The 12,819-nt window shown below is 35.6% G+C and overlaps 1 protein-coding gene across 2 annotated transcripts; it reads left to right on the forward strand.

Moving 5' to 3' along the window:
• The first annotated feature begins 414 nt into the window (after positions 1–414).
• Positions 415–12,092, forward strand: aldh3a2b (aldehyde dehydrogenase 3 family, member A2b). Of its 2 annotated transcripts, none has more exons than XM_082140420.1 (11): positions 415–573; positions 1,821–1,983; positions 2,067–2,298; positions 6,622–6,707; positions 6,845–7,053; positions 8,166–8,283; positions 8,937–9,078; positions 9,427–9,593; positions 9,676–9,775; positions 9,905–10,143; positions 11,097–12,092. In XM_082140420.1, the coding sequence occupies exons 2-11, from the start codon at positions 1,822–1,824 to the stop codon at positions 11,112–11,114; spliced, it is 1,473 nt and encodes a 490-aa protein (XP_081996546.1). In that variant the 5' UTR covers positions 415–573; position 1,821; the 3' UTR covers positions 11,115–12,092. The 2 variants fall into 2 exon arrangements, with proteins under 2 accessions (XP_081996546.1, XP_081996547.1); XM_082140421.1 differs by having other exon boundaries at positions 445–588.
• Positions 12,093–12,819: the final 727 nt, after the last annotated feature.

Consider the following 12,819-nt stretch of genomic DNA (forward strand, 5'->3'; position numbering starts at 1 on the left):
GAAAGATAAGATTTATATCAAAGCTCCATTTAAAACATGACATGCACATACAGCTACAAAATGTGTTACATTTAAGTAATATATTAATATAAGATTACTCATGTAAATGCTCACAGGACAAATAGTCATGCAAGTAGTCACATTTGTGACCACTGGGAGAGCACAGTCTCATTTTTCTGTCACTGAAGTCAAAATCTGACTTCCCTTTTTGTAATAGTTTTTTTCAATTGGCCAAGAATAAAGCACATAGAGTAGGCTAAGCATAATTCTGAGATTACGATATCTGACGCAATAGCCTATCCCAAATGCAGCGTTGCAATGCATGCTCTGATCCTTTGTCAATCCTTTGTGAGTGTGTTTATTGTACCTAAATACACTGCCTCAGGGCGACGTGGCCACGCCCACACTCTCGAAACTCCGCCCCCTCCGCTCCAGCCTCGACTGTTAACGGAACTGTAGTGTTTAATGTTTACCATCGTTCAGCTTAACTGAACTATCTGATCCGGAGGCTTTATCTGATCGCCACATAGCATATACAGCGAAAGGACTGGAAGCACTGTGTGCACTGCGAAGGTAATGTACTGAAACGTAAGGCTTTTCGTTGTCCTTCTCGAAAGCGTATTAATCGATGTTCGTTTAGGCTTCGACTGCAGCGATGTTGTTTATACTGTAACGTTACAAATAAATTGAACCCGTTTCTTCTCCTGCGATTCCAGCCTGTTATAAACTTGTAATTACAACTGCGCAAGACAATGAGAGATTAAGCGCATATAGACATGTAATCTTATTCAGAAAGTTATGATATGAAACACTTTGGACGGCTAATAAATGCTTGATTTCAGTGTGTTTCTGCATGCACGCATTAGTATGACAGTCTCATATCCCGCTATGTGTGTTGCATAACTTCTTCGGTGCATTCCTGTCACGTACAAACGTTACACAGTTATTATTTTCTATTAACTATTGTCATTTTTTATGACAGCAATTGGTTATTTTATCGTTTGATTACTTAATTAGTAACTATTCGTTACTATTCATCTACAGGTATTTATTAATGACATACTTGTAATAAATACTACTATAGGCTAGTAATAATAATAATCATTATTGTTATTATTGTAGTAGTATAGTATTATTATTTATTTAGTAGTATATTTTATTTAGATTATTTATTATATATTTTATTTAGATTATTAAAGATTCAGAATAACTAATAATAACAGTTATTATTTAATCAAAGTTGTGTCAAAGTTAACGATAAGCTCTTTGCAGTTTTTCAGCCACTTTGAATTGCTCACGAAACTCTGAAAACTAAGTACCGTAGAAATGACAGAAGTTAAATCATTAAAATAGAATAGATGATTATGGGATGATTTTGAAAACATTTTAAACATCCAGAGACCACTGTGTTGTAATGTCTCTAGGAAGAAAAGTTTTTGGTCATGAGCTTTCATCTCATTTCTGATATTATGCAACAATTGTGGAAAGATTTGTTTGTTCCACATTCACTTTTCAAGGGCTCAGATGTCAAACCATTATAGATGTTATACTTGGCCCTTACTTATAATATATTAATCAATCAAAACAACTTAAGCTGGACAATAACTTTGTTCTAGAGCTGCTGTAAAGCCAAAAAGTAATCTCTGTTACTTTAATTTCCTATTATCACTGTAAAGCTGCTTTGAAGCAATCTATATTGTTAAAAGCGCTATATAAATGAAGATTACTTGACTTGACTTGACATGAGATCATTGTGTGAAGTTTACCTAAATGTGACAGAATTGTAACCAGAGTGAAATGAATGACTTCCCCTTTCACAGCATGTCTCGAGAGCAGAAAGCAGTGGAGCGTGCCAGGAAGGCCTTCCTCACCGGCCGGAGCAAATCACTGGAGTACCGCATTACACAGCTAAAAAACCTGCTGCGTTTTGTCAGAGAACGACAGAATGAAATCGCAGAGGGCCTCAAAAAGGATCTCAGAAGGGTTGGTGACCCATCCGCTTGTGCATTGTCCACTTCTAAACTCTGTTTGCTTATGTGATATTTGCTTTATATATTTGGCGACAGAGTGAATTTGGAACTCCTTTGTATGAGACTCTGGGTCTGGAGAGTGAGATTAACCTGGCTGTGAGAAAGCTGAAAGATTGGGCAGCTCCTCGACCCGTGAGCAAGAGCATGATGACCATCTCAGACCAGGTCTACATCCAGCCTGAGCCCCTGGGAGTAGTGCTGGTCATTGGGGCCTGGAACTACCCCTGGGCAGTCACCATCGGGCCCCTCATAGGAGCTATAGCAGCAGGTAATCGAGGTCTATCGAAGGACCATCAGAATGTTCGTTAACATTATATTGCTGCAAAGGTATATCCAGCCCCTTTTTTACTTTTAGTGAAGAACAGAAAAAAACTTTGCCGTGAGTATATTGGGGCACGTCAAAGTCCCTTTAAGACAAGTCATTTCACTCTGCGGCCATCTTTGAAACGCCTCTCTGGCATGCAAGTGTAGCGCCTATCTCTTTGAATGGGGAAACATCAAATTCTCCAAAACTGTTTTCCAAGCTTACGATTAAATGTCATATTTGAAATCACTAATGAAATCTGACAACAACAGTCTCATACATTTTGTTTCTAAACGCTCGAATCATGACAGAAAACAACATTTTTCAGGCTGGATCAAGCTAATGCGCAGTGGAAGTGTGCGTCTGACTGTTTCTATAGGAACCGGAGCTTCTAATGGCAGCTGTAATAACGCGATGACTTCACCAATCGGCGATTGGCTCTTATTTAGAAGGCGGGACTTATTCCACGATATTGAGCGTTGCACTTTTCCACATTCAAAACAATACGAGTGACGCGTCTTGTGTAATTCTATAGTCTTTGGGAACGTTCAGTCTCTTGTATGTTGTGTGTGAAAAAAGTTGCTAGCTGCAGTTTACTTAAGCGATATTTGAAAAACGCTGTTTGAAAGTTTGTCAGACCGACACAACAACAAACTTGTAGCCAAGTAGCATTAGGAGACAATGTAGGAGAGAGAACAAGCAAGAGGGAGATTTGAAGAAAGACATTACATTACATTGGCTGAGAGACATTACAAAAGATAAAAGCTCAAAAGAATACTGGGTTATGATCAGGAAAGAGCTTTACTGTTAATATTAGAAAAGCTGTCCAGCGCTGGAGAGAGCTAAGCGGGAAGGCCTGAAAACAGACACAGAGATTGCGCTCACACTTTGATTCCGCTCCATACGTGAGTAACACTGGGTTTGAGTGTCATTGTTTGTCTGGAGCTGCTGTACTGTGTAGCACGCAGCTTGTGTTTTTCACTAGCTGTGTGCTTTCTTGTCGTCACGTTTTGTGTGAACACGTGGCTTATGAGTGTTCTCATTGGCTGCGTGGCTCAAGGAAACACATGACAAGCCATGTGCCCACACCAAACATGACAAAAAAAACAAGCACATGGCCAGTAAAACAAATCACAAGCCATGAGCTCACACAAAGTTGCATTACTACAGCATCTTGGGTATTTTCCCTCCCAAATCTGGTTTCCAGCATGACAAGTTGCTATTTGCTGGAACAAAGTTTCATAAACAGCTTTCTGGGCGCACTCTCACACAACCAATTTGGTTGAATTTAACCATAATCATTGCCCTTAATAGCCAAGGGAAAAACATATTCAACATATTCAGAATCCAAAATTCAATTAAACCGTTTAATTAATTTAGAAGCATTTTAAAGTGTAATGTCTGTCATCCTACCTTAACATTAAGTTATTTTAGCCCGTCTGGAATGGTCCCTCTGTCGAACAGGGTTCTGCAGTCTGGCAGAATGAAGACAACGTGGTTCCTCGTCCCCGTCCACTGACAGAGGGAGATTCCGAGGACTCCTGGAATGGCCCGCCAAATTGTGGTAGATTTTTCCTAAACCTATTTCGCACCTGACCTAAATCTACCTGGGTCTCGTCTACAATCGACGTCCCCGAACGTCTACAGTCGACATTTAGTCTATCTGGGTCTCGTCTACAATCGACGTTTCAAAAGAGAATCACACCAGCAAATGGAATACATCAGTTTTTATAGGATAAAGACAGACACAACAAATAAGATCAAGTGACTAACTCATGACTTAACTCATGTCACCTTCTATCAATATGATTGGTTCAATTGGTAAAGCAAGCCCCCACCTTTTTACCCTCTGTTACAGGCATAAGCAAAAAATCATTGTAAAGCTTTAAGATCTCAGTTGATTACTCAATATATCATGACATAATACAGACAGTGTATTTTTGATTTTGTCATGGTCAGGACTTGAGAATTTTCCATAACACAAATAGACAAAGAACAGACCGTTTTAGTACGTTCTGTCCAAAGTTGTTAGAATGTTAGACCAAAAGGGGAAGTAAGGTTTATATGTTAGAATTGGTAAAGGATTAGTTCACTTTCAAAAATTTTTTTGCTGTTAATTTTACTCACCCAGATGTCATCCAAGATATCCATGTGTTTCTTTCTTCAGTCGAAAAGAAATGAAGGTTTTTGAGGAAAACATCCCAGGATTTTTCTACACAGAATGGACTTCAATGGCAACCAACTATTCCAATGTTCAAAGATGGTTCAAATGTCCGTCTCAATGCAGCTTCAAAGTCTCGACATGATCCCAGTCGAGAAATAAGGGTCTTATCTAGCGAAACGATCGGCCATTTTCTAAAAACAAAACAAAAACAATTTCTGAGATGTGCCACGTATTACGTCATGACGTTGGAAAGGTCACGAAAAATAAATAAAATAAAAATAATAATAAATTAAAACAAAGATGTCGGACGATTTTGAAGTTGGAGGAGAAAATGAGATGGAATTTTTCTCAGAGATGGTACACCAGAGATGGTACTCAGAGATGGTACAGAGATGGTATATATATATATATATTTTTTTTTAATGACCGATCGTTTCGCGAGATAAGACCCTTATTTCTCGACTGGGATCGTGTCGAGACTTTGAAGCTGCATTGAGACGGACATTTGAACCTTCTTTGAACATTGGTATAGTTAGTTGCCATTGAAGTCCATTATATGGAGAAAAATCCTGGAATGTTTTCCTCAAAAATCTTAATTTCTTTTCGACTAATGAAAGAAAGACATGGATATCTTGGATGACATCGGGGTGAGTAAATGATCCGCAATTTTTTTTTTGAAAGTGAACTAATCCTTTAATATCACGGTTAGATTAAAATTTAGTTTACTACCTTATCTATTAAAAATCCATCACACAACTAACAACCAACTCTTGTTTGTATTTACTCTTGTGTATATATGTTAATTTTTTGTGCTTCCTTGTCGTTCGTTCATCATCTTCGCTTTATTTTTCGCGAAGCATTATTTTGTTGCTCTTCTGCTACGATAAACAGACTTCCACTCTTGCATTGCGTGTGTAAGGAGGAGGCCAGCTAGTGAGAGTTGTGCAGACTGATGACTGCTAGAGAATGCAGTGTTTACTGTTTAGCGTCCTTGTCCTTGTTGCATCGGCCTCGCATGCCAGCGATCGGGGTTTGAGACCGACTGGGTGAGCTCACCCCTCACCGCGGTTAGCATTGGAGGGTGAGCTTTAGAGGCTGAGCAATGAAGAGAGGGGTGTGTTTGTTTGTGCTGATTTCAAATATCAACAATGTTCAACAACGACTTTGAGAAATAACATACTGCACCTTTAATAATAGCAGCACTAGAGCTGCATGAACCACAAAAATGTGCAAAACCTGATAATTGTGTTATTCATCAGCACTGATTAAATTTGCTTATTTAATTAGTGATCTAAATATAATCAAGCATTTTAAATATTTCTTAATTATTTACATCATAACTTTTTAAAATCTCAAAAGTGTTTAATTTAGATTTTGAATACCAGATGTGACCATCTGACCATTGTGGTCTGAGACTTATGAACCCCAATGTAAGTGACTGTACGTTCTCCACCCACTTTAAAACATTTAATATGAGGCATTTGTCTGAACAATCGGTTTTACATCTTCTCCTCCTCAGTTTTTATACTGTAGACGGGAAAAAAAACATTTTAGTAACATGAATGAAGAGCACATTTAAGGATAACTGTGTTACTCTGTACTTTGTCCTACTTATGTGAAACTGCCCTGTGCCAACAGACCAAAGTACAGAACTGTCCCTTTCCCTTAGTCACTATCAACAATGTCAGCACTTGCAAAAATAACCCCTAGAAATACTTTAGATTTTAAAACTATTTATTTATTTATTGTCCCATTTTAAGAATAATGCATGAATTAACTTATGTACATTATTTTTGGATACATAGTTTTTTGAAAATGCTGTAACTCTTTTGAACTCACTATCACTATATACAGAGATAGCTTCAGCTTTTATCCCTCTGTCTGTTATCTGTCTTGAAGAATGTTAGTCAGTTTACTAAGTGAAAAGTCAGGTTTGCAAAACAGATACATTTGAAGTGTTTGTGTTAAAAGTTATTACAGATCATATTTTTTTATAGTCTATAATTTATATAGATTAGTGGGTGTTACTAAGTTAACATGTGGAGATACAAAATGCCTGTCAATATTTAAGAAAATTGATAATAATATTATCATATTATAATTAATACTATGTTATTTGACAGGTAATGCAGCTGTGATCAAGCCATCTGAAGTCAGTTCTCACACTTCCAAAGTAATGGAGGATCTCTTACCACTGTACTTGGACAAAGTAAGATTTATTTCATACATTTCTATAACCAATTGGTTTATAATTTAAATTAACCAAATAAAAAGGATAGTAACTCTAACTATACATTTGAATTAGTATACAGTGTAATTTATTCATACTGATGGTGCTGATCTCAGGAGTTGTACCCTGTTGTCACCGGTGGGGTGACAGAGACCCAAGAGCTGCTCAAGCAGCGGTTTGATCACATCTTCTACACTGGGAACGGTACAGTGGCTAAAATCATCATGGAGGCTGCTGCAAAACACTTAACCCCATCCACTCTGGAGCTGGGCGGAAAGAGCCCGTGCTACATCGACAACAACTGTGACCTCGCCGTCGCATGCCGGTCAGTCCATTCACAACAGTCGGACTCCGGAAGTAAAAACTCCATTCGACTCTCCATAGGGAAATTGATTTTTGACGACAACTTAGAAACCTTTAAAGACAGTTTTACTGTGAGCTATGAGGTTGTTAATCGATAGTATTTGCTTCTGTTGAAGCCGTTTGCCCACATTATTATAAACTTAGTTTTAAAATAATCGTGTTTAAAGGAATAGTTTACTTAAAAATGAAATTTCTGTCATCATTTACTCACCCTCAAATGAGTATGTATGAATTTCTTTCTTCTGCTGAACACAAAAGAAGATATTTTAAAGAATGCCAGTGACCAAACGAGACCAAATGGGGTCCATCAACTGTTTGGTTACCGACATTCTTCAAAATATCTTCTTTTGTGTTCAGCAGAAGAAAGTAATTCATACAGGTTCGAAACAACTTGAGGGTGAGTGAGTAAATGATGACAGAATTTTCATTTTTATGTGAACTATTCCTTTAACAGCGGAATTCGTGGGTAAGAACTACATTACCCATGATTCTGTACAGAAAATTCCACCAATCAGAGTTGAAATAATTAAAACGCACCAAAAGATCTCGTTAGCTCCGCCCACTCCCATGATGTGACGTAATCAAGTCGTTCTTTCTATGCTCTCAAAATACTTGAATATTTGATTATATATGCATATTTTGCAATAAACTTAAAATATATTGTTATATATAATCAACATTTTCAATTAGTATTTTTTTATTTCTCAATCGTTTTTAAATTGTTCGCTATTCGCAGTGCTTCATGGGATTGTGGTTCTTTCTTTCACTAAAGTCGTTAAGTACACAGTCTTTTACCTTTCAATTTTTGTCTGATTTTCAAATACTTTTGCTTCAAATCAAAAGTTTGACATGTTATGATTCAACTCGTAGCTGATTGGCTTGGTTCATGGCTTATAACGGTTTAACAAAGACTTTTGTGAAATGCCTATGGGAGAAATGAATGGAAAAAAATACTTCCGGAACCAACGCCGCTGAAAAAGTGGGCGGGCACTAATGCACTCTATTAATCTTGAATGTTTGTATGCAATGAATCTGTTAAATCATTTTGAACACGTGTTCTCTGTGACATTACAGGCGTATTGCATGGGGGAAGTATTCAAACTGTGGTCAGACCTGCATTGCTCCGGACTACATACTGTGTGACCCCAGTATACAAGACAGAGTGATTGAAGAGATCAAGAAGAATATTAAAGTATGTATGTAGCTTATTTGTGAATAACAGTTCATTTATATTGATACATTTCAGCATTTCAATGTGCAAATGTTAAAAGTAAATGCATTTTAAACTAACAAGAACTAACAATAGCATATTTTTTACATTAAATGTGATAACATAGTTAGTTGATGATATCTTATGCATTAACTATCATTAAAATATTGAATCTTATTGTAAAGTGTTACCAATAATTCTATTGATTTAGAAGGCTAATAATGAAAAGTTTGAGGTATGGATTACTAGTATATATGTTTATATATATGTTACTAGTATATAAGGAATTTATTTATTCTTGCTGTCAATTTCTATATTTGGAGTGGGCCATAATTGCTTAAATTCCACTCTGTTCATATATATACATATAAAGACTGTATATATGTATGTATATATACAGTGTATATATATATATATATATATATATATATATATATATATATATATATTCATTCATATGAACAGATTGGAATTTAAGCAATTAGTGAAGTCTAAATAAAAAGACTTTATTTTGATGAAAATGATTAAATTTCATGTATATATGAAATCTATCACTATTTAACATTTAACATTTAACATTCTATAAATATAAAATGTCAAATGAGCTAATACATGCTTTCATTTGTGTTGATCAGGAATTCTATACCGAAGACCCCAAAAAATGTCTGGATTATGGACGCATCATCAATGAGCGCCACTTCAAGAGACTGATGGCGTTGTTGGAGGGCAGCAGCGTCGCTGTGGGGGGTGAAAGCGACGAGTCAGAGTGCTACATTGGTAAACTTTAGCTGCATTGCTAATGCTAAGTTACTACAATCATTTTCAGAAGATAATGAAACGGATTTGTTGTTTACTCACTGTGTACACACATTTATAATTCTTCGTTATCCACCAACTGCTGCTTTATATTGCACACTGGCATTTGTTATCATATTTTAGTTAATTATCATAATCATACACACACTGGTTTGTAGCACAAATTGTTTTACCGTTTACTCCACTTTATTCTTCTTCTAGATATTAATCTATAGTGGCTAATGCATCAGAAGTCTCGCACATTAACAGAAAATAGCTTACTTCTGTGTTGCAGAATAAGGTGTTTATTCAACATGCATCTCTTCACAGCTCCTACAGTTTTGAGGGACGTGAAGCCGGATGCCAAGGTGATGCAGGAGGAGATCTTCGGGCCTCTGTTGCCCGTCCTGACAGTGAGCGGTGCAGATGAAGCCATCAAATTCATCAACCAGAGAGAGAAGCCCCTTGCCTTGTACATCTTCTCTTCAGACAACAAGGTAAACTGACCATTCATTCATTATATATAGAAAAATCATGTTCTACTTAAGACAATGGTACAGATCTGTTCTTTCATTACAGCTGATCAAGCGTATGATAGCGGAGACCTCTAGTGGTGGAGTGTTGGCCAATGACTGTTTGATGCACTTCTCTGTAAGCTCCTTGCCGTTTGGTGGAGTTGGTGAGTAAAAAAAAAAAAGTAAACTTCTTTTGTTTTTTCGGAGAGTCTCTGAAGAAGCTGCAGAATCATGCATGTGATGTTTTGATGTGTGGACTGTACTGTAGCTCAGCTCTTGGACTCCCCCTGCAGGTAACAGTGGGATGGGTCGCTATCATGGCAAGTACGGCTTTGACCACTTGAGCCACTTGCGCGGCTGTCTGATCAAACAGCTGAAGATGGAGGGGGTGAATAAGATGCGTTATCCACCACATACGGCAGATAAGCTGGGCTGGGCACGCTTTTTCATCCTCAAACACGTCGACTTTGGAAGTCTGGGCCGCATGGCGCTGCTGGCTCTGCTGGCGGTCTTTGTTGCAGTGATTTTACAGGTAACTGAGCATCATGTGAATCATCATATCATCATAGTTTTTCTATTTAAGTAATTTGATATTATTTAGTATTTCATGGATTTGTTTTTGTATATATAAATAAGCACACAAGTTTTTTTTTTTCAAGTTTTTTTTATTTATATATATAAATAAAAAATATTATTACAAAAATATGTTTTTGTAATATTTAATATACGGTATTATATGTTGTATAGATATTATTATACATATAAAATATATTGATAATATATTTTTTTTTTATAAAACAATTCTAGTACCACTAGTAATGGAATACACCAGTGTTCAATAGAATTTATGACTAATAATAATCAAAATAAGCACCAAATCTTCCACCAACTGATCATGTTTTTTAACATATTACTAGTATAGATTGTTTCCATTTATTATTATATAAACATGTTTTATATATATTATTTTGTAATATTTTTTATATTATTCTATATTATACTATATTATTATATTATAATAATTAATGATATAATTAAACATATATGATATTATATTTTTATAAAACGGATATACCAGTATGATTGAAGACACCAATGTTCAATGAATAAAATGTATTATTAATAATTATCAAAATAAACAAGTGGTATAATTTATTAACATCCTACTATCTATCTATCTATATAATATATATACAAATATTTTTTAATCATATATATATATATATATATATAATGATTTAATTATGTAACATGATTTAAAATATATTTTTATATTATATTATAGTATGTTATAATACTGTACATATAAACATGTTTATAATATTACACTTTTTTTCTTTTTTTTTTTGAGAAATTTTTATAAAACAGAATCTCATGGCTCATCCAATCAGATGTCAGAGCTAAAACTCTCAGTTTTTGGTTGAAGTCCCTCATGAACATTTGATTCCTGACAGACTCTTCTTGTTGTTGCTGTTGTTTTTACAGAGAAACTATACTGATTAATAATGAACAATATGAAGAAATCTTACCTCCACTCAGAAGACCTGGGTCAGATGGGGGGAAAACTCCTACAGAAGTGCTGCTTCTCTCCTTTGCCTTCGTTATATTATCATGGACGTGATTCATTTCCATCATTATGACAATGATGCATTTTAGGTCATTTAAACTAACATGCCGTTTTAATGCTAATTATGATATCTGAAGCACTTTAATCAGTGTTTATTTTAGAATACACTTTTTTTCTGCAGATGTTCACCATCCTGTCCATGTATGGGATATTTTTAATGAAGGAAATTAAGGTCACTCAGAGTAGATTTAATAATATTTTTTTTTCTCAAGCATTATATAAACACGCTAATTATGTGTTTATATGTATTTTGAATAAGATGTCCAGCATTTCAAGTCTAACTGTGAGTTTTGTGAAGGCTTAACAAGCGGTTTGTGCTGCAGTTATGTGGTTCTGCCAGATTTATTTATGAAGGATTGTTTCATATGACGAAAATATTATAATAATTATAATCATATTTTGTATTATTGTATTAATATAATACAGAATACATAGTTATCCTGAATGTTTCATTTTAAAATGGATAGTTCACTCACTCACTCGCATGGTGCCCCAAACCAGTTTGTCTTTCCTTTTTCTCTGAAACACAAATGAAGGAATTTTGAATAATAGTCACGCTGCTCTTTTTCCACACCGTGCAAGTATATGGGGTTTGCACCAGCGTGAGGGTGATTTTGGTGAACTATATCTTTAAGAAAGCAGACCAACTGCACCATATATGTAACGTGTTCCTAAAAATATTTCTACAATATACCTGACAACCATTTCACTCTAATAATATATGCTAAATTTTGAATGTCCTGTCAATGATCAAAGCATTTTTAGTCCTTATAGTAATGCCATAGATTTTGAGATACTTTTATGACACACAGAACTAATTTTTAATGTAACAATAAACTTGTTTTTGCACAGCTGCATGTGGGCTTTCTGGTTTAATTGTGTAGCTTCTGGCATCTCACTGGCTGTGTAATGGAAGAATGTCTGTCATGTTTGTCATGGCTTCTGTTTGCGTTTTATTCTTCTTTCCTTTATCTGGCTCTTTGTTGTCCTCCTACACAAATACACAAATGCTCACATGTACTCCTTCTTGTGGATGACTCCAATTAAATCGACACACTGACACATTAACTAAAATGAATCATTTTTAAACGCAAACAAAAGCACTTTTTCAGTCACTCATAGTTTTCTGTGAAGGATTGTACAAGAGTCAGAATAGCTGAGCATAAATGCGTCTTTCACGTGTCTTTTAGTGACGAGGCATTAACATGTTTAACGCAGATCAACAGCAGATTACTGCTGACAAGGCCTATTCAAGGAGTCTAAGGTCAACCAATATTGCTTTGTGGAACGAGGAAGTAAAACTGGTTCTGCAGCATGTAACCTGTTTCGATGAAACTGCCGAAAAGCTTCTATATTTACACACTCTAGTAAGACAAGATATAGTACTGAAGATGCACTCTAAGTAACCCACTGTGAGGGTGTTTGGGATGTTTTAAAATATGGATGTATAGTAAATCAAAAGTGCATGTGATAAATGAATACTTCTCTCTGTTGAGACACATGTTTTTCATAGCATTTGACTTGTGAGCCCTATGGACGTGTTGAGGTATCAAATATCAACATCAACACTGAGGCTGTTTT

The sequence above is a fragment of the Leuciscus leuciscus genome (genome assembly GCF_965113295.1).
Source record: "Leuciscus leuciscus genome assembly, chromosome: 16".
NCBI lineage: Eukaryota > Metazoa > Chordata > Actinopteri > Cypriniformes > Leuciscidae > Leuciscus > Leuciscus leuciscus.

Coding starts and splice junctions, on each gene's coding strand:
- aldh3a2b (XM_082140420.1), top strand. CDS start 1,822: ATGTCTCGAGAGCAGAAAGCAGTGGAGCGTGCCAGGAAGGCCTTCCTC. Junction 6,708..6,844: donor TACCACTGTACTTGGACAAA/GTAAGATTTATT, acceptor TGCTGATCTCAG/GAGTTGTACCCTGTTGTCAC. Junction 7,054..8,165: donor GACCTCGCCGTCGCATGCCG/GTCAGTCCATTC, acceptor GTGACATTACAG/GCGTATTGCATGGGGGAAGT.